At 37.7% G+C, this 21,907-nt stretch overlaps 1 protein-coding gene across 8 annotated transcripts; it reads left to right on the plus strand.

The window, feature by feature from the left end:
• The first annotated feature begins 688 nt into the window (after window positions 1-688).
• LOC121941886 (uncharacterized) lies at window positions 689-21,483 on the plus strand. Of its 8 annotated transcripts, none has more exons than XM_042484836.2 (12): window positions 689-823; window positions 11,729-11,787; window positions 12,056-12,186; window positions 14,023-14,246; window positions 14,393-14,525; window positions 14,635-14,734; window positions 15,870-15,957; window positions 16,049-16,182; window positions 16,389-16,593; window positions 17,055-17,139; window positions 17,286-17,364; window positions 18,808-21,483. In XM_042484836.2, the coding sequence occupies exons 4-12, from the start codon at window positions 14,156-14,158 to the stop codon at window positions 19,816-19,818; spliced, it is 1,926 nt and encodes a 641-aa protein (XP_042340770.2). In that variant the 5' UTR covers window positions 689-823; window positions 11,729-11,787; window positions 12,056-12,186; window positions 14,023-14,155; the 3' UTR covers window positions 19,819-21,483. The 8 variants fall into 8 exon arrangements, with proteins under 8 accessions (XP_042340770.2, XP_042340767.2, XP_087930698.1 ...); XM_042484837.2 differs by lacking the exon at window positions 689-823 and adding an exon at window positions 3,312-3,520; XM_088074564.1 differs by lacking the exon at window positions 689-823 and adding an exon at window positions 3,616-3,874.
• The last annotated feature ends 424 nt before the right edge of the window (window positions 21,484-21,907 follow it).

The following is a 21,907-nucleotide window of genomic DNA, read 5'->3' on the forward strand; positions in this document are numbered from 1 at the left end:
ATGTTTATATTACAATGGTAACATGTTCATTAGCTGCCTCTTATAATTAACTTCAGTCTGAAACCTGAGCAAATTGGTTTGATTTATCTCACAAAAACATGGGAAGAAGAAAACAGTAAAAGGGACACAAGAAAATAACCTAAAAATAAACCCCAAAGAATGAAAGAAAGAAAAGAAAATGGCCTAAAAAAAATGCTGACAAGTGCTTTTCCCTATTTTTTTCTTTTTGTTGATAATTTTCTAATAATTCTCCCTTTGAAATCATTTTAGGTAATTTTCTTGTCACCTCTTACTATCTTCTTGCAATTTTTGGGACATTTTTTCCTAAGTAAAATGAGCAACAATGTACCTGTCACCTAAATGCATTTTAATAAAACACATTTTTTGAAGTTTTAACATAAAAGTACTCTGTCAAGTACTTTGGTCTTAATAACAAATTCATGGTCATCAAGCTGGAGAAAGATAGTCGATTGTTAAGTCTCATCCCCATGTCATGAAATACCAACCGTTTGGTTTGGCAGTTCAGTCCAACTACCAACCCAAGGATAGTAGTATTTGTCGACCTGGGAATGAGACTCAGCAAACAAACATCTTTCTTTAGGACTAGGCACTCAACATTTATTAAAAGAGAAGTGAAATAAAAAAGTTCCAACTTCCTTCTTTCGATTTAGTTTTGAAGCAGGTCCTTGTTAAGCAGAGGTCATTTGTGCGAAATAAAGATGAAGTATGCTCTTTTATGGATCTTGTACAAATGACAAAAAAAGAGTAAACTATTCTGCCGTTCCTGCCTGAGGGAGTAGCCGTCTTGTCCTGCCCCAGACTGGTGAGTGTGTTGATCTGATAAAGGAATTATTTTTGTTATCTTGCCGTGAACACAAGGACTACTGGCAAAAGTTATGGGGGAAACACCAAAATTTACTTAAATCTTCTTTTTTTTAAAATTATTATTATAGAAGGAACTGAATGTTAACTTTTACACACTGTTGGAGTTTGCCACTGTTTTGATTCAAGATTAATTTGAAAGAAAAAAGATAATTTGTAACGTGTACCTTAATGAGAACAGACTCAATCAGTGGACTTTTGATTAAGGTTTTTTCATTTTTTAACACAATAATTTAAAATCTGACTTCAACTGACAAGTACAGATGTTGTTAATGTCAATCCTGATAAAGATGGTGAGTTCAAGTTGTCCACTTGAGGGCAGCAAAACATCTAACCGCTTGAATTTAGATGACAAAAAGCCAAAATTACAATATGAGGTGATAGTTTCTCTACTATTTTAAGGTTTGTTAAGACGCTGCTGGCAATTTCTGGTCTTGCAGAAATCAAATAATTAGTCATCCTTTGTGTGTTATTGTCAGTGTTAATAGTTTTCCTACCTACGAATACATGACTTTTTGAATTCACACCAAAACGTTTTTTGAATATGAATCAGGGCATTGAAGAATATTTCAACATTCATTAATGTAAGCTATCAGACTGCAAACTGGAAAAGACCATAATGGCTGCAATGAGACATTAAGAGTCTTCCCCTGCACACAAGCAGGGATGTGAGAACTGCTGTTTTCAAAGCAGAAGTTTAATTTACGTATGTTGGTTTTCAAAATGTTAAAGTTGAATTTTATGTGGCAAAAGGTGTATGTGTGATGTGATACAAGGAAAGTTTCATCTTCTAACAATCTGGAACATTATTGATAAACCTGGAAGTCTGGCAGCTAAACATTATGATGGTCAGTCTGCATAACAGCAAAATAGCATGCTGTGCGGAGTGTTTGCATTGTAACTTTATTTGCAATATATGACTCAGCAGTGTGCATTGCTGTATGCCCCAGTGCAGTTTTGCCCCCTGGTTATTAACATGCGTCATGCGTGGTCAGATCAGACGAGGACAATTCTAAGTACAGGTGTTAATGCATCAAATGCATCATCAATACGTCTTGAGATCCAATTGCTCAGACCACATCGGGGGGTGTTCTGGGCCACATATTGCCACATTCTTTCAGCAGTGTGTACACTTATGTGTCCAGGGCCACACAAAAGGACAGTCTGCTAAGCGGATGTCCTTGCTTATCTGACTTCCCACCGGCTAAGAAAACTTTCTATTGGTGCACAGATGCAGAGCTGAAGGAGCCGCTCTCCTTCCAGGGAACAGTTAGATCAATGTTTGCCTCGTTAGCATGAGCTAACCCAGCAGCAGCAGCAGTTAAAAAGTCCCAACAAACTCACGTTGGCACAAAAACGGCTCGACTCTGATGTCAAAGCCATTAATAACCATTAGCCATGTAATGCTTCAGTTATCTCTGACCGCAACTGTGTGTGTGTGGCCAAGTGGACACTCACCAACTTTCACACTCCTGCAGCAGTAGTCTGCTAGCGCAATTGTCTCATGACAGATATGGAGAGAGTGTTCAAGTCATATAGTAGCAAGTGTAGTAAACTCAATTTTACACAGTATGTGTTGTAGAAGGTACCTGCCCTGTCTCTCTTTCAGCTGAAGACGGGCCACATCGCAAGACTGAGCAAACAACAGGTTCTCATACCAACTTGTCACATGCTGCAGCTTTGACAGTGGACTTCTGCATCTGTATGTTATGAGTTAGGCATCTGTTGTACTCTGGGATATTTTTTTTACTCTTCATGACAGATATAGACATTTAAATTATAGTGAAAGGTGAAAAAATGTCAATGTGATTATTAAAAGACCATTTTCAGTGTATATTTTTGCTGAAAATCAAGTGCGTCATGAAGAAAAAAATCTCCAGATGTTGCGCAGTTGAGCCGCAGTCAAGCCAGGCCTGAGCATTGCTGCTCAGGCCTGGCCTGGACATTCAGCAGTGTGGCCGGCTAAACCTGTCAACGCAGCACTCATAAAAAACACCCAACTACAACAGGGACATCCCTCTGAGAAGATATTTGTTGTTTGTATTGAGGGGATAATTACAGAGGAATTGAAACTCTTAATCAGAATAGTCACTGACTAAGGCTCAGTTCTATATTTGAATTAAATTGTGAAAATAAACAATTTCCTATTTTTCTGGGGACCCCCTGGAATTTCCTCAAGGACCACTGGTTGAGAACCACTGGTTTATGGGTTGCCTTTTAGGGCCTAATCCAGGAAAGCACACATTACGTTTACTTCTCACAATTGATGAATGATAGTAACACATAGACATTTTTTAGGCAACCATAAATCGAGTTTCTATTTTGCCTGAAACTTAGGTGATACTGTGAAGTGACAGCGGTAAAAGAAAAAAAAAGAAAAAAGGCGCTACTACTCTAGCAGTACACTACTCGTTTACATTTCTTCTTGTAACATGCTTGGATATCAGCAGTGAGGGGAACCACATAACCACAGCTTTTTTTCGCTTTACTCAGAAAAGTTTCCTACAGGCCCACGTCACTTACACGAGACGGTCTAGCTTTAGACTTTATGGTGCATCCTGAATGAGTCTACAGACATGGATCATTCATTTTCAATGTAGAGAAAGGGGAAGAGCTTTGGACAGAAGGCAATGGACAGGTACGTTCTTGGGTAAATGATCTATGGTCAAGAGCTGTTTTTGATTTTCAGTGTAATGAATGAATGAGTCTGCGACGGGAAATGATGCTACAGCAGAAATGGTGATGAATGATGATGAAGACGATGATAAAGCAACTTTTGTTTGTTCTTGGATGTTCTTGATGACAGATGGTTTCGTGCGTGTGTGTGTTCTGTGATGATGATAATGATGACGTAGACGATGACGTAGTTTTTTGGTAATCTTTACATTTTTAGCGTACAAAGAAACTTTTCAGTACATTCTGAATGAATCACTCTTCACTCATTTCGAATGTAGAGAAAGGAGAAAGGCTTTGGACAGAAGATAGTGAACAGGTACGTTCTTTTGTAAATCATCTTTAGTCAGTCAGTCATATTCTGTAACCGCTTGTCCTGGTAAGGGTTGCGGGGGGCTGGAGCCAATGCCAGCTGTCATCGGGTGGAAGGCGGGGTACACCCTGGACAGGTCGCCAGACTATTGCAGGGCTTAAATCATCTTTAGTCAACAGCTATTTTTTATTATGATCAGCTGTAGTTTGGAAGTGGTATAAGTGTGTGTGTTTATAGATGATGATAATGATGACATCCGCCGTGACGAAACGGTCTTAAAAATATTTAAATTTGTTAAATGTTTTTATAGAATTTGCCTAATTAAACAGGACAATGTTCGGTAATTTTTGGTATTTGGAGAGGAAATAGAAGCTTTGTGTTGCACCATTGAGGATACACACTTTTAACAAATTCTTTAAAAAGACTATTTGGTAGGCTACTTATTCATGCTTGTGGACTTTTGAAATTCAGAATTTTATCTCAGTAAACAGAAAAATCCAACTTTATGTTTTAAAAATACTGATTAAATGGGGGTAGTTTGAAGTTCTTCACATGGTGTCTGTATAATAAGAACCTTGGATTCATAATTCACAGATAACTTATGATACCCTGCCACAGATAAGATTTCTTAGAAAAGGATAGTTAACTGAAGAGAGCAAGGCAGATGTGTGGGGTTTGGTACGTGGGAAGGTGAGAGAAGGTGGAGGAAGTGAGAGACAGAGGGAAAAGCAAACAGTGTGGGGGAAAGAGAGACAGAGAGAGATTTTTAGCAGTTTTGTGAGGCTGCTTTGAGCTTAAATGCTCACGTCAGCGTGCTCACAATGTTAATGCTAACAGTATTGGAAAAACTGAATTTCTTTCGGCAGGTAGAAAAGTCGATGGACGTTTTTACATTTCATCCTGTGGGGGAAGTAAATGTTTGTAAGAAATATTGAGTCAATCCTTCCCACTATTTTTATGCCATTTTACTCTGAAAAAGTCAACCTACTGGTAGCACTAGAGAAATAAGCAGGGGATATTTTTGGGATACATAGTCTGAACAATGAATGCCTGTTACCAAATTGTATCTATCCAGTAAATGCTGAATGTATAAGTCAACCCACAGTCCTGTTCTGCTGATCAGTCATGTAGCTGCTGCTGCTGTTTCAGGTTGTGCTGCGTACTCCTACATGCTCTCGCACATTATGTTAATTTCTCCCACCATCACCTCACGCGTTAAAGGTGATGGTTTTAACTACCTGAAACCTGGAATGACTTGAGTTCACTTGTGCTGTGTTCAGACACCTGAATTGGTTTGGTTTCTTCTAAAACAAAACAGCTAAAAAGACCATTAGCAGCATGGCAAGAGATGCTGTCAACAAATTGCAAGAAATTGAGAAAAGAAAATGACCTGAGCATATTGCTTTAAAAGACAGGAGAGGAGGAGAAAAGTGAAAGAAAAATATCATGAGAATACCATAATAAGAAATAGGAAAAATGTCCAAAAATTCTGTAATAACAATAATAATAATAATAATAATCTATTTATTTATTTATTTATTTATTTGAACAGTTTTTCACTCTTGTTTTTATTTTAGCTTAATTTCAGGTAATTTTCTCATAAACTTTGTGTTTGAAAAGAAATCAAGCCAATTTGCTCAGGTTTCAAGGGGTTAAACCTCTTACCAACACTGATATGTACTTTTTTCAGGCTAGTTTTATTTAATTACTAACTTATCAATGCATGTAAATGTAAGCAGGACTGAGCTTAGCAAATATTCAGCCTGCCTATATGGCAGCAAGAGGCTGGGACCTATAAATGGAAAAAAAGGAAGAGCTGGGTAGTAAATTTTGTTTTTTTTTCTTTCTACTTATTAGAAGCAACAGAAGCTTTCTGGGAAGAAAAGGGGGTTTAGGAAGTGGTTTGTGCGTGTTCTTAGTGCATATGTAGTGTGGTTTTTTTTCTGTGCTTTTCAGAAAGGAAGAGAGGAAAGTGAGAGAGAAGGGTGTCAACTTTCAGAGCAGGGGAAGTCCACATGTCAGAGGACGTCAGTTTTAAACAGAATAAAAATGTGTCTTGGTTAGAGAGCTGGGAAAGAGGTAGACTGTGGAGCAGATAGTGTCTGACAAAGTGAGACATGAAAGAGCTCTTCATCCGCTGTTGTGACTCAGAATCTTGCTTGTGGGTTTTTTTCCACCATCAGTCGCTGATCACGAGCTGGATAAGTACAGACCTTTAGTTGGGGAAGTTCAGTGGACTGTACAGCATGATACTGAATTGTCATTACGTGTCATGACACTTGAGTTTATCTCATCACGGTTTCAGTGTAAACGTTTATCAACTAAACCGTTGTTTTAGTTCCTAATATTGTTCAAGCTGCAAAAACACAGCACCCTCCATTTCCCATACAGCAACATCACAGCGGCTTTTGTTACATGTTGTGTCGTGAAACCAGTTTCCAACTAATTAGTTGAGCCAATACTCAGATGATATAAATGGAGTAAGTTGATAACACAAAACATTGACTCAGTCTGTCTGATGTGGTTTACAGAAACATACATTTAAAAGACCAAATTACCAACACCGAACAAAAACATAAACACAACACTTGTGTTTGTGTTTGCTCCTATTTTCTATGCACATAAAAAGTTATTTCTCTCAAATTTATGTTAATGAGCATTTCTCATTTTCCAAAATAAGCCATCCACCTAACAGGTGTGGCATACATAGGATATTATATGTAGCATATATGTATCCAACAAAATAATGCTCCAAAGTTAATTTGCACTTTGGCAATGGAACAACAGCATGGTCATTTTACAGGGGTCCCTTGAGCTTTGACCTCCAGATATCTGAATGAAACTGGGTTCTGTGGGTACCAGTGAGTCTCACCTTCACAGAGAAGCCCACTTTATGCTGGTCTCATGCACTTTTTTGCTGTGATTTCATTTCTAGTCGAGAAAATCTTGTAAGAATTGCTTTACCTTGCCAATATGGATTTCATAACTGTTTTGAAATGCATAACGATGTGATTAAAAATGTGGTTAATCGCAATTAACTCTTCAAAAAATTTTCAATGATTAATCGCAATTTCAAAAAATGAATCATTTGATAGCCCAAGTTAATTCATATTGTTTTGGCACCAGTATCAGAAATAACCCAAATAATACCCAACTCTATGTAAAAAGCACTTGAGACCAAGAGTGATCTTGAGAAAAGCAACACTGCTGCAGGAATGTCCACTAGAGCTGTTGCCCATCCACTGACTGTCCACTTCACTGCCATAAGCCGTCTCAAAAGCCTCACTGTGAATTTCGCAACACATCCAACTGACCTCACAACTGAGTTTATACGAAACTGTAATCGAGAACACAATTCAGTGAAGGAGTTAGGCTTCACATTTCAATCAATTTGGATCTGAAATCCACATATATTATATAGAATAAAACAATGAAAGCTACAGTTGGCACTATTCACTGTCAGCTTTTACAGACACACACAGTAGACTTTCTTTTTTGCATACCATTGCAGTGGAAAATACTGATTCGCAGGTATATATCAATCAAAACTGCAGGAAACCTCAAACAAAGCTCTGGTCAACAGTTTAACCATTGCTAAATATCAGTAGAGCCGATTGACTGTGGTTAACCAAAGCAGCAAAATTTCTGAATAATGCTTCCCAATCAGATAATAACTTTCACTGAAACTGACCTTGCTTTCACTTTAACTGACAAATAGATTATTATCTGAAGACATTAGCATGATAATACACCAGCATTCAACATCTGTTCAGGCAAAACTGCTTTGTTTCAGCAGCAGTCTGATCTCTCTACCTTCCATACATCTACAGATTTTGTCGTGGTTACACTTATTTCAGGTTTTCTACAGTACTGTGCAAACTTATAGGCCACCTAAAACTTTGTTATTGTAGCAAGGTTATAAAAATCATACATATTTATTTTTCACTAGTCTTTTTAGTAAAATACAACCAGAATAATGGCTACAGGAAGTATGTATACATTATTAAAAACACTAATATTTCACAACAAAACAACTTCATCAGGGTTAGTTTAGTTTAGTTTGAGCCTGCTTTCCACTTAGCATGCCTTGGACTCTCTTGGGCATGCAATATGAGATTTACATACTAATCTTCCAGACTTCAGTATTGAATATTTGAGCTACCTTTTGTTATGGTTGTACGATTCCATGTTTCATACTATATATTGATTTCAGTCTAGTGAACCCATTTTGTTCTGGCTTTCTGGTGTTTTAAAGCATTGTACATGCTCTCTGTATTCTTTGTAAAGGGACAAATAAATAGAGTCAAATTAAAACAAAATACATAAATTCATCCTCTTTCCAAGTTTGCAAAACAACGAATCTGTGGTAGACCAAGACTTTTGCACAGTACTCTAGATCAGACAGAGTTGGACATTTTACAGATCTGTGTGGATGTGGTAAACAGTTTGGAGAAACCTGAAGCCCAAACAGGAAGAGATAAAAGACTGCCATGACTGAAACCAAGCAGGCAAACAAAGGAAAGAAGACTTAACCAAGCTGACGGTTGGCACAAAGGTAGGACTTCAAAGTTAGGGGTCTTACAGGCTTGTATCAGGCAGGCAGACTTGGCACGTGAGGAAATGTGCTGGTATACACATATCTGCAGAGCTGATGAGGAAGTGGGAGCAGGTGTGCTGGTGGGAGGGGATGTCAGGTGACTAACTGGCAAGAAAGTCTGTGGGCATCTCGTGGATGGTTCAAGGATGGCAGGTGTGGGGAGTGAGAGGAGGGTACATGGAAGAAGTGAGCAGGAGCTGAAGAGCCACAAGCAAGCAACTAGAACATCCTCAGGACAAGACAACACAAAGATCTTTTGCACGTGGACAGCCAAGGGAGCAGAGCAAATGCAAGGAGCCTAAAGTCTTCACTTTGTGGGACATAATAAGCTCCCTCCATTGTGGCCTATTCTCAGCTGATTCTTGACATCATGTTGAGCCTCCCTGCAAGTTGAGTTTATCTTGTCTGAAAGAGTCAAAATGCAACTTTTGGCATGTGATCTGTTTCCATTTATAGCACATGGTCCAGCCTTAGCTTTCTTTCTTTCTTTCTTTTATTCACAGTTTTTGGGCTGTGATGCCATATTGCATCATTAAAGAATGTCTTGGTCATTTCCATCATAGGCTTTGCAGTGACGCCCCCAGGGGCAACTGAGTTTCTTTTTTTTTCTTAAAAACTAAGAAACCAAAGTATGTTAGTATGCGATTCCACAACTCTCCAAGTTGACGTAGTTTTCTACTAGCCTAAATACTACACCAGCACAAACGCATTTCTGAAATTCAGCTATGGTGTTTGGTTTTGTTGTGCCATTCCTGTGTTATCAGTGGCATCATCTGGCCTCCCCGAAAAAAAATTTCTAGGGGCACCACTGCAGCTTTGGTATCCTGAACCGTATAACAGGGGAGGATCTGTGCAGTTTTGCTTCCCTTTTCTGGCTTTCTCACCTAGTAAATGTTTTTAACCTTTAGAAATAGTACCCCAAAGAAGAAAGTGACTTCCTAATTGCCACAATTGTTTCTCTCCCATGATACATACAACTAGGAAGGTATATGCTTCATCTTTTTGACTCCCTCATTGTGACGATAATTTAATGATTATGATTGGAAAGGACATTATCTGCAATCTGATAAGTGCTGTTTTAGGAAGAGGAAGTACTGTCAGCAGGAAGTGCACCTGTCAGAATAATAATGGAACATTTGAGTTCTCGGAAAAAAAACACTCTGACCTTAATCAACCGCAAAACAGGTGACCGTGTTGTCTGCAAGAACTTGTGTTTCCCCTGTGCAAGGAAATGGAAAAAGAAAAAAAAAGATAATATAGATATATATGTGTGTGTGTGTGTGTTTGTGTGTGTGTTGTGTGCACTCTGCAAAAAAGAAAAATCTTAAATAGAAAGATATTCTAGTTTATAATTTATTAATGGATAAATTGTTTATTGGGTCCTTAACCCTCTGAAAATGGCAGCGGGAAGTTGTTGTTGTCATGAAATTATTCTAAAATAAGCCTTTCACTCTTGACATAAAGCTAAGACTTCAGTCTTTGACGGCGTCATGTTGTCCGCCTGAGATGACGTCATTACGATATGCTACAATCAGTCCAAAAGACCGTGAAACACGCAGTCACGCCACATAATTGTCCTGTCAAGGCCACTGAAGATCGTTGTTTGCATGATGCTGTTTAAAATGGATCTAAAATATAAACTTTAATCTTCAGAGCTTTCACTTTTTGGAAAAGACAGCTAAGACCTCTGTCCTGCATTATCATGTTGCAATGATGCGTTATGCTACAAGCGGCCCAAAGACATTGAAAACATGCAATTGCACCAGCTGAGCAAACTGTTCTCATTCTGAGAATATATCAGTCATATCCTGCTGCTTTATCAGTGCTAGTGTAAGATACCGACACAGATTGCCACCTTTTGGAATGTTACGCCACCGGGTATAGTCAGTTTGCAATGCTGACAGACGAAACCTTTCCTAATGTTATGCTACACCACCTGTCAGGTGGACAGCACCTGTTACAGGCGTATTAGACCAGTGGCCTTAATTGGTAATGTGGCTGGATGAAGCCTGTTGCAGCCATATGATACGCCACTGGATGGTGTCAGAGAAGAGCAGAGAAGGTCATGATTTTTCTTTATTATTTATTTATAATACAGTTTTAACATTAGTTATTATGGATTATTGACTTACATAACCTTTTCAGTTTTGTACAGATTTTAGGGACATGAAATACCACTGTGTAAATATTTCAGCTTTACACTCTGCTCATAAAGATGAGCAGATCGCAAAAACTTAAAACTTAAAATGAAATAAATAATGTTTCTGCATTTAGAAATCATTTCTATCAATGTTTTGTGTATTTATTTTTCTAAAATGTGAGGATTCTATGACATAATATCAATACTTTTGGCAATGTTTATGGTTTATTGACTTACATAACCTTTCAGCTTAGGTTGTACAGATTTTAGGGATACGAAGCATTTGAAAATACTCCAAGAAATTACATTAAAATAAGCAAAATAACCAGTATATGCATCGATGGACCATTTCTCTGACAGAGGTCAAGGGGAATCTTGAAAAGATGTACTGTTGTTGTTGATGTGCAGAGTGAAAGTTAGTTTTTGCAACTGGGGCTGTGGGTGTGTGTGGGTCGGTGTGCAGTGGGCTATAATAACAACATACCACAAATCAACCCTGTGAAGCACAATTATTTTTTGTCATCCTGTTTTTGACAGGTTAAATGTCAGTGTGGTTTAGATGCAGAAGCAACAGCCTGTTAGGTGTCAATTCAAGGGCAAAAAATTAAGCAAATTAACATTGTGCTAGTGTGTGTGTTTGTGTGTTTAGTGCAAATACATATAACAGCCTGGAAGAAAATACAGGCTGCAGAGGAGTTAAGGTCGAGAATAAAAATGTAGCATCAGCACCAGAGTGGCCAGAATTCACCTGCATGAGGGCTGTATTGTGGATTTTTGTTTTTTTCCTATTTAAATCATCAGCTTTGTGTTAAAGAAACAAGTGTGTGCAACACATACTGCCATTAAAATATGTCCTCAGTGGGAAGAAAACAGAGGAAACGGCTCAGTATATTAACAACTACAGATCTAAGAGGTGAAGACGACCTCAATTTTCACACTTGTTGGGAGTGTAGGTGGATTCAACTGAAAAAAAAAAAAAAAAGATCTTGCTTAGAGATTAACCTTCTTAGTAGTGACCTTCTAAGAGTAAAAACATAATCATCTCTCAGTGGCGGTTTGCCATTTCCTATAAGAGAAAAAAACAACAACCAATGACATGTATTTGTCTGATTTTCTCACGCAGGGTATTAAATGAAGTGAAATCAGCACTTTGCAGCACATCCTGAGACGCTTCACCAACAGGTAAGTCACTCGGTCTGGTTGTATGTAGTATGGTGGTTAGAGAGGATTTGATACCTGAGCAGGCAGGCAGGTAAATGTGGGGTATTTTATTCTTTCATGAGACATTGATATGATGACTCTATGTCTTTAAAGAACGTTATCAAAAATGTTTTCTGGAGGTTTTTCAGTTTCACCTCAAGATTTGAAAATCTGTACAACCACATCTATTCATCATCTATCTATGTCTACTGCAATCGACACTATTGCTGTTCTTCTTTTATCCTTTTAGGTATTAAATTGGTTTAATTTAAGAGAAGGGAAGGAGTTTGTAAGAAGGAGAACATTCAATCAAGATGTATTTGCATCATGGTCATGATTTGCTTGTCAGCATCCGTATCAGGTCAAAAAGTTGATGAATCAGTAAGTATCATGCATAAATAGCACATGAAATGGCAAAAGAATTACCCCAAAAGGACAGTTTTCATTCCTTCTGAAGCCATTCATGTGCAGACATTTGACGTATTGTTTTGCTGTTTATTTAAATATTCTCTTGTATGTTGGTATTCATGTGTATTTATGTGGAACAGTTGACATCCTGGGACATAAGATCAAGTTCAGCATTTTTTTGATGAAGTCAAATCAAATCAAATCAAATCAAATCAAATCAAATCAAATCAAATCAAATCAAATCAAACATCCAACTTCGGTGTCAAAGTAATGGTATCAGTCCTCCAGAAAACTCACGCTACAGTATCATTACCAAACAGGCAAATAGGACAATTGCTAATCCCCCTGAGTAATTTTATTACTTGCAGATTTTTTTAGGTTATGTGCATTATTTAAGTACAATAACAACCAAGCTGGGTCCTGTGGTCCACCCTCCACAAAAATGTTCACATTATACATTAGTGCAAACCCAAATATGCTATATTTGCATGTGTTATATGTATTATATCAACGTTTCTAAAGAGACTTACATATATAAGCTGATTTTTGTCATTGGGATAGAGAGGGGATGGTGGATGGCGTGTCATCGAGGCGAGACCATGTTGCAGACCACTTTTTTACGGACACCTCACTGCGCTTCCAGCGGTGTTTGAGCCACAGAACATTTTACTTTTTAATATCCATCTCTGCTTTTCCAGCAGCTTTTGTGAGCATTTTAAGACAAAATAGGACATTTTCCTCACCATAAACAAGTGATTCTTGTGCAGTGGTTCTCAGACTTTTTGTCTGCCATGTTTCCCTTCAGAAGCCAAAAAAAGTGTATGCTTCCTGTCCCTTTTTTTTTTCTTTTTTGATCAATCATATTGGGGAAGCAACTAATAAAAAAAGGATTAATGTTGAATTTAAGTGAAATAAAGGTCAGCATGATAGCATTATTATTATTTTCTGTGGTCATTCAACTTCACATTTTTCATCTGGTCATCCAGGCCTCACTTGCAGTGGCTCTGATCCCCCCCAGAGAGGTCAGTCCCACAGTGAGGGAACCACCGACTTACAGTAGTGGGAACTTAGATGCCACAGGTGGTTAATTCTTGAGGGCCAACAGTTATCAGTAGTAATCACTGTGAGATGTGGTTTAAAGCTCCAAAAGAACTGGCCCTTGATTATTTTGTTACATAGCTCCCAAAAATAAACGTCACCTCCTGAAAATCTTGTTTTTCTCGCAGTGGTTTAACATCTCACCTTGCAACAGTTGGTGATGCTTTGTGGTCAGAGATGAAATGGGTTAAAAACATCAAACAAGAGAGGGCAGCAGAAATCTGAAACGTTTCTATATCTGCAGGGTTATATATATATGTTAGAGGGTCATCACCTTTTTTATAATGCTTTCAGACACATATCACAATTATTTAAGCCTTTGAATTCTGAGCAAATTGTTGTGATTTCTGCCAAAGCCATGGGGAATGGGTTACTTGGTATGAAATGTTCCACAAATTGAATTTTTTTTTAGCAGATTTAGAAAATTAGTTTTTTTTTTAAAGTAGGGTAAAATGTCAAGGGAAAAAATAAAAAAAAGATAGAGCTAAAAACTATATGTATAATAATTATACAAAATATGTTAACAGCATTATTATAATTTTAATCACTTATTTCACTTTTTATTGTATTTAACTTGTTTGTTTTTTGTACTAATTTTCAGGTCTTTTTGGGATCTTTCCTTGCTTATCTTGCTCATTGCCTTCCTCACATAAACAAATACCAAAAAATAAGGAAGCAAACTAACAGAGTGTGTGCCATCTCTCTGCACAGGATGAGAAGAAAATTGAAGCACTGATGTAAAAACAATTCATCAAACCCTGACATCTCCGAGTTACCCAGCTTTAGAGACCAACCATCCTGGTGGTATGAGATCTCCCTAAAAATTACACTGATGCTGCCATAAATGGAGAGAAACAAGAAAACCTCTTTGCTGTTTCTTCTTCTATCTCTTGTTGTCGTCAGTGCTGAGAATTGTCCAAACTTCTCAGACAACAGTAAGTGATTTTCTGATAACTTGTTAAATTGTCTGGCACAAATTATCTCAAGATATTTTGTTACACGGGACTAATTGCAACACAAATTACCAAAAAAGCCCCTGAAAATGTCCAATTTTGTCTTTTTCTTTTCTTCTAATCTCCAGAAGCTCTCAGAAATCTCACCTGCGAAAGCGACTTCGATGACACCATCACTTGTGTGTGGAACAGCACAAGTGATGGTGTCCATGTATCCAAGCATCCAGACAGTGTGTGCACAATACACGCAAAATTTGAGCAGTAAGGACATCAGTCACAAAAAGAAAAACTAGACAAAAATATGATGCAAATATACAGTTACTGAAATAATCCTGCAAAATAAACTGAAACATGACATTTTGTTCTCAAGTAGTTATGGTGGTTATCACGGCTCATGTGACCTGAAACCTGTTGAAGTCTCCAAACCAACGCTACAGAAGTGCTCCGTGATCTTCAAAAGAAAGGGCAATGTGAGTCTGAGCAGCTTTGTATTGAGCTAACAACACTATTACCCTTTTTTCACACACATGTTCTGGCTTAGCTTGGCTTGGCTTGGCTTGGCTTGGCTTGGTCTGGTTTGGCATGCTAGGCCTCATAACGTTTATTTTTTAAAGATTCATGATTGATAATTATGCTGCATAATACTACTCAAATAATACTCAAACAACATATAATTTCAAAGCTGCACTCCTTGTGGTTTGACTGATAATAATAATAATAATAATAATAATAATAAATATATACTTTATTTAAAAGAAATTGAGTTTACGAAGTGCTTTGACAAACAAAGCAAAGCAGAAGCACAAGCGGTTTCTTGCAGAGGCAGAATTAGAGCCAAACAATACCCAATACAACACCCAACTAAGGCCAGACAATAATTTAAAGTGGAATTTAACAAAAGGTGACAACACATGCAAATACAAGTAGATGCAATTCAAAGAATATAACAATAAATTCCGAAAAATAATAGTACTACATTGACATCAAATAAAAGCAAGTCTATTGAAATAGGTTTTAAGAAGTGGTTTAAAAGAAGTCACTGATTCTGTGAGCCGTATCTCCTCAGGCAGGTTGTTGTAAAGCCGAGGGGTCCTGATGGCAAAGACATGGTAACCTTTAGAAAAATCATAAAATCAATTCTAAAACAAACTTGGGGTGATGTGATGATTTATTTCAAGATACACCCGCCACAGCAGGTTCAATAAATGCTACTGTCAGATTAAAAACAAATAAACAGTTATAACTCACCTATGAAGTGTAATTGTTGTCACTTGCAGACTCAGAAGATCTCAATTCAGTGAAATATTTAGTCCAATCACATTATTGCATCCGTAGATATCCATGTACTGCTTTTGCATTGTTCATCTTCATTATCTTTCATATTCCTCCTATTATCCTCTTGCATGCAAATATGCTGACTCCATGCAACCAAAATGCAGGTGAACTCCTGAAGGCCTTTGTTAAAGGAAATGCCTTCCCTAGTTCCTGTGGCCTTACAGCCAACAAACAAACAAGCATTCAAAGACCCTACATTAATTAAGATCTTCATTTTGTGTTTTCCATGGTTTTCTTAAGGCGATACTGTTTTTCTTAAAATTTTCTTAGTTTATGTCCGAAGATAATGTGTCCATTTCACTGAGCTGTAACACCATGAAGCAAAAATTGACCATTTTCTTCATGCCAGCTTGTCACAGTGAGTACAATAAAAAATTTATCACCTCTTTGAGACTTACCCTGAGTTTTTCTTGATATCTGAAACAAACTTTGTCTGTGTGATACTGCAGTAAAGCTGAATCCTCCGCCACAACCAGATGTCAACTTTACCACAGTTACCTGGAACACCCAAAAGGCAATGTTAACTAAAATAGAATCGTACTTCTCCCAACTGCAGTGGAAACAAAAGGACCAGTCATGGAGTGTGTGTATATATTTTATGTCTGTGTTAGTATGTGAATTCATAATTGTGTGTTTGTATTTTATCATAGATGAGTAGAAGTGTTGCAGAAATCTTGCGTGAGTGTTAAGTGATCAAATGTTCAATGCCTTGTGGTTGAAGGAAATCGAAGCAGCGGTACATCAACACAGATGACAGCATATTGAACATCCATGTTTCTTCCTTGTCAGTATAAGTATCTTCAGCAAGAATTCAAGCCATGTAGCTGGAACTGCATGGCAGAGCTGAACCCCAAACAGCTGATAAAAGGCGAGAGGTACGAGGCACGCGTTCGAGTGAAGGCTAACACATCCTGGACCAAGTCAGTCTGGAGTGATTGGAGCCCCACAACAACATGGGTGTCACTTGAAGGAGAACCAAAACCACAATCAGCAGGTAAATGTCACCAAATATGAACAAAGCTAATTGCTTTAGGTTGACGAATGCAGTCAATAGGTGGGTTTCCATTAACCCTCAAATTGCACAAATTGAATTGCGGATATGAAATAAGTTTAATGGAAACACGTCAATTAATCACAAAACGTTTATCTTTATTTATGTTTTTACGCATGCATGAGATGGTAGTTCAGGTAATTTGAAAAAGCAAAAGCAAAATTTTGCAAAAATGCAATAGAAACACTTTTTTGCATTCATAGGTCACATGATGTACGACAAAGAGTCAGAGAGTCGCTACAAGAGGTGTTATTGCACCTCTATATGTCCTTAACATACAATATGCAATTAACGTAATGTAATGAAAAACAGAGACAAATAACCAAGATTGTTCTTTACTATAGGATAAATACAGTATGTTTACTTCTTGGCTAACATGAAATACTCTGTCCTGTGTTTGTCAGATTTTACTGGTGTTTGGATCGCTGTTGCAGCAGCATTTGCAGTTATTGTGGTTGTTATTCAACTTAAATCCAACAAAACCACCTGGTAAGCAGACACAAAGAAAAAATACTTTCCTAACACATTTATGCCACTTGTGATGCAATAATTTTAAAATTTTGACATTCTTTGCTCGAGAATGGTATATTTTTTCCAGCATCTCTGCTGTAATATTACATCTTTCTGTCTTTTAGGGTTTACATAGTAAAGAAAATCACAGGTCCGCCCCTACCAAGCCCAGTAAACTTCTTCCCAGAGGATGCAAATTTCCCAGTGAGTGAAATCTTTTATTATCTTCTGTTTATTTAGACTTAACTTAATAGAAACACAGACCTGATTCACAGTGGAAACATTTTTCAATTGTTCGACATTTTCCCCATAAAAAAGTTCATACTGAACTCTAAAAATTGTGTGAGCAAACAAAATGTGGTTACAGCATTGTTTTTTTCTCCTAAAATGTCTAGAAACAGATTTTAGCACACTGGTTAAAGTGGGTGCCATATTGTTTCTTATATTATAAAAACAAATATGAAAATAATGAGCTTCAACGGTAAAAATAGACAGTGTTAAAAAATAAACCAAGATTCTCTTAATGCGTTGCCTTTTTCTTGACCAAAATTATTTCAGAAACAAATTATCATGTACTGTTTAGTTTTAATTCAAGATTTTTTGTTAACCAAACGAATGCCATGTTGTTTTCTGTGTCAAAATGGACAAGCTTGCATTACGTCACCCACCAGCGGTATGTAGCACCAGTATCAAAAGTATTTGTATCTTTTTACTTCATCGACAGAACAGTTCTATGAAAAGACTTCCTTTCCAGCAGTGAAATCCTGTTTTTTGTGGAACTGCTGAGTACAGAGATGATCTGTCTGAGGGCTGGTGACTATCATAGTTTTCAGGTACACATATTTATTTGATCCATATTAAAGAAAAAAAGATTAGGGTAGCTTTAGAGATAACTACACACAAAAACTAACAAAAACATGGTAAAAACCCACAGGATATGCAGCTTACGTGGGCTGTGAAATGAGACAGAAAATAAATGACTCAACCAAAAGACACATAACCTTTATGATCCAAAAGGTTAGTACAGCGTAACTGTAGCAGCATATAACAGAGGGAAATTGTTTTGATGTCTTTCAGAAACATGGAAAAAGGCAACATGCAACTTAATGAGAGATAGTTCAGAATATTAAATAGTTAAAAGAAAAAAAATAACAGAAAATTAGCCAAAAAAAAAAAAAGAAAGACCCCAAAAGTGATGGAAAAAAACAAAACAAAGCATATGTATATATTTTACATATATATAAGAATTATAAATAACCTTTTCTGGACATTTTTTTTCTATAATATGATAATTTTCTAATACCCCCCCCCCCCTTTGAAAACAAGATTTCAGGCCATTTTCTTATCACTTTTACTAATTTCTCACAATTAGTGAGACATTTCTTTCCAAGTTGGCTATTGCCTTTTTTTCTTTTAAATAAATTAAACCAATTTGCTCAGGTTTCAAAGGGTTAAATAGCTTGTAAAAGGCATCTCAACACAAAACAAATAAACTGATGTAAATCTAGGTTTCAAAGGGATAAATACAAAAGACTGTTTATAGACTGACAGTTTTATGCAGCTTTAATGCAAATCTAATTACTTTTGCAGTTTTAACATTTCCAATTCCTTCTTTTGTTCCACCATCTTTAACCGCTTCCCCTCCAGAAGCGGCTGAGCCCTCACTTCACCAGTGAATCCTTTTATTCTGTCTTCAAACCGGTGGAAATTGTCTCAGTAGAGGTAACCTCCACCGTGGATGCTGTCGAACCTTGCGGGCCAGAGGTGGCGCTGCTAGAGAAGATGAGAAGTGAGCTCAACCACAGGTCAACCAGTTCCAACTACTCCAACCCCAGTTACTCCCGGCTGTGTCCTCCTCCTCCTCCTCTTCCTCCTGTCTCCTTGCTCACTGCTGGGGATCTGTTGCCTTGCGCCGCTGATACACCTTATGGGCCTGTTGTTAGTCAAAGTGAAGGGAAAAACGCAGAACAGGATAGGTATGAAGTGAAAGGGAAAGAAGTGGAAATCCACCAGCTGCTCTCCAAAGGCAGCAACAACAGTAAACCTGTGCTGGTCATTTCAGACTATGAGAAGGTTGAGAAGGTCCAGGTTGAGCGCTCAAGGCTCCGAAGTCTCGATTCAGGCGTGTGCAGTGGCGAAGAGGTCAGTCAAGAGAGCTTGGAGGCAGATAGCATCAACATGACCGATTGCCATGATGAGGGGCCTAAAGGCGAGGGCGAGACGTTGACTGGGAATGGGAAAGACATAGACTTTCAGAAGTTGTTTAGAGGTGGTGGAGATGTTTTTGGGAAAGGTATCATTCACGTTTGTTCCGATTATGAGCAAGTCCAACAGCTGCCAGCTGACAGCCCTGAGCTCGCTAGCTTGGATTCGGGCATTAGCAGTGGGGGCGAGGAGCAGGTGAGTCAGGAGGAGAGTGTGGAGGACGTTGATAAATCCACTGAATCCACCAGCCTCCTGCCTCCTCCATTCAGCACCTCACCATGCTCCTTGCCCTGTTTCACCCAACTTCCTTTGAACTTCTGTGGGCCAGGTTTGAGTCCAGCTCTGCAGTCTCTCCCAAGTCATTTACTGCAGAAGACTGCTCCAATGCCAACTAACAGGTCAATGGAGCCCTCTGGTGATGGATACATGCCAGTAAGACAGGAGCAGAGCTAGACACAGACTGTGCATTCCAGTACCTATACTGCAATGCTATATAGTACGCCAGTAAAAAGATTTAGTAGCGTCCCAATACATAGTGTGTCAGATGCAGAATGGCAAAAATACCAGGGTGTTCTACACCATTGCAGGATGCATGCTGCACGCTTTTCTGACTTTATCCACAATCTTCTGCACAGCAGCAAATTCGGCACATTGACTTACATGCAAACCAATAACAGCTGATTGAGAGCTGATTAACAACTGGCAGAAACCACAGTGATGAATAACAGTGCATTTAAGTGACTGATGAGGAGGAGTCAAATAGTTATATAATTGTATCATATATTAATTGTTCATGTGAACGGAATAATCAAAAAATGTGGCAACTGAGAGGAGGCAGGGGCAGGCAGCTCTGATGGGAGGATGAGGATTTGGGACCGGCTGGGGCAGTGAAGCAGGGTGAGAAGGTCCAGATGGAGATGTGGAGATGGTGTGGAGGCAGCAGCTGGAGATCTGTAGATAAAAGCATCAAAATATAAGACTGCAGAGCAAACGAAACGGAGTATGTTGAAACACTCTGGCGATGAGTGAGTGAAGTCAATGGGTTCTTATTCTGCTTGCTGATGAGATGATTGAGGAAAGGAGTGTAGGTAGAATCAGGAGCCAGGTGAGGGAAAGCCACGCCCAAAGCACACAGACACACATCGAAGGTGGGAACATGAGGGAGACAGCGGAAAAAATATAAGGAAAACCTGGAGTCACGACATAAATATTTCATCAAATTGTTATTATAAACAATGATAGATTTGCTTACATTCAGCTTTAAAGTCTGACAGCTATGCTGACTTTATTTCCTACCGCCAGCATTTGAAAATATTTTTGAAACCTTCATTGTATACACTGGCAGTCTTCTTATTATTTTTCGGTTTTATAGGTATATTGCTACTTTATTGACTGTATCACCTCTCTGATCCACCTGGAGTCAGCAGAAATGTTTATTGGGTCTCTGCTGTGTTCTTTGCAGGTTCAAAAGAACATAATTGACTCGGTCATTAACACATTGTTCTAGTGTATTACTAGTGGTCAGAAACTCCTTTTTATATATTTATATATTTTCATATATTTATATGGCAGCTTAAAAATCCTGAATATTGGTTATTGACCTCTGTAAAATATGTTAGGACTTATCTAACATTTTATGTTTAAAAAAAAATCTTGTTGTTTTTATATTGTCTTGTTTTTTTTTTATTATTGTTCATGAAAATATGTGGCATGCTCTATCAAAATAGTCATCCATTTCTTGATAAACTTGGATTTATGTCAACATCTTGAGTTTTTGTCATTTTAAAAGTTTTTTTTTTATTAAATCATGGCTCAGTGACAATCATTATGAAATGTGACATATTTTGCTCAATATTTGGGATACAAAAAAATAAATTATATTAGAAAGCTTGGAATTTTCTCTTTCCAACATACAACTCGAAATGTGTTTTCAGGGTTGATTCGACTGAAAATGACAGAACATGTCACATATATTATCAAAGGGACAAAGGTTTTGTGAATGAACAGCTGAAAAAGTGAACCCATACTGACGTTCATTGATCATGCCAGTTGTTTTTTTTTTTGTTTGTTTCTGTGCGCTGTTTGTATTTCTAAAATAATAAATGACAAATGAAATGACAGGGCCTTTTGTAAACTCTTTTTAAACATATGCATGGATTTCTTTCTCTGTCAGTATTGATATGATCCAAACTCACTTCATCAAAAATATTCATAGACCAAAGAAAGAGCCAACTTTGTTTAATGTGAGATATCCTAATAATGATATTAGCAGTGGCAGAATTGAACATTTTACATAAAAATTAACAGTCGGTCTGCTCACAACTTTGAAAAGACGAAATCAGTATTCAGGTAAAAATATGGATTTTTTTTTCGTGCATGAGGTGAACTTGCAGTCTCCTTTAAAGGAACAGTGCGTACAATTTAGGGAGGAGGAGCTTAAATATCCATAGAGGTCTTTTCCTCTGCCAAACAAACTGACCAAGTGATTTCTGTTGGTAAAAACACTGAAGAAAGCAGTTTTATGTTTAAAAAAATGTGTTTT

Source organism: Plectropomus leopardus, chromosome 3 (genome assembly GCF_026936395.1).
Source record: "Plectropomus leopardus strain MGB_pleo_1.0 chromosome 3, ASM2693639v1, whole genome shotgun sequence".
Classification (NCBI taxonomy): Eukaryota; Metazoa; Chordata; class Actinopteri; order Perciformes; family Serranidae; genus Plectropomus; species Plectropomus leopardus.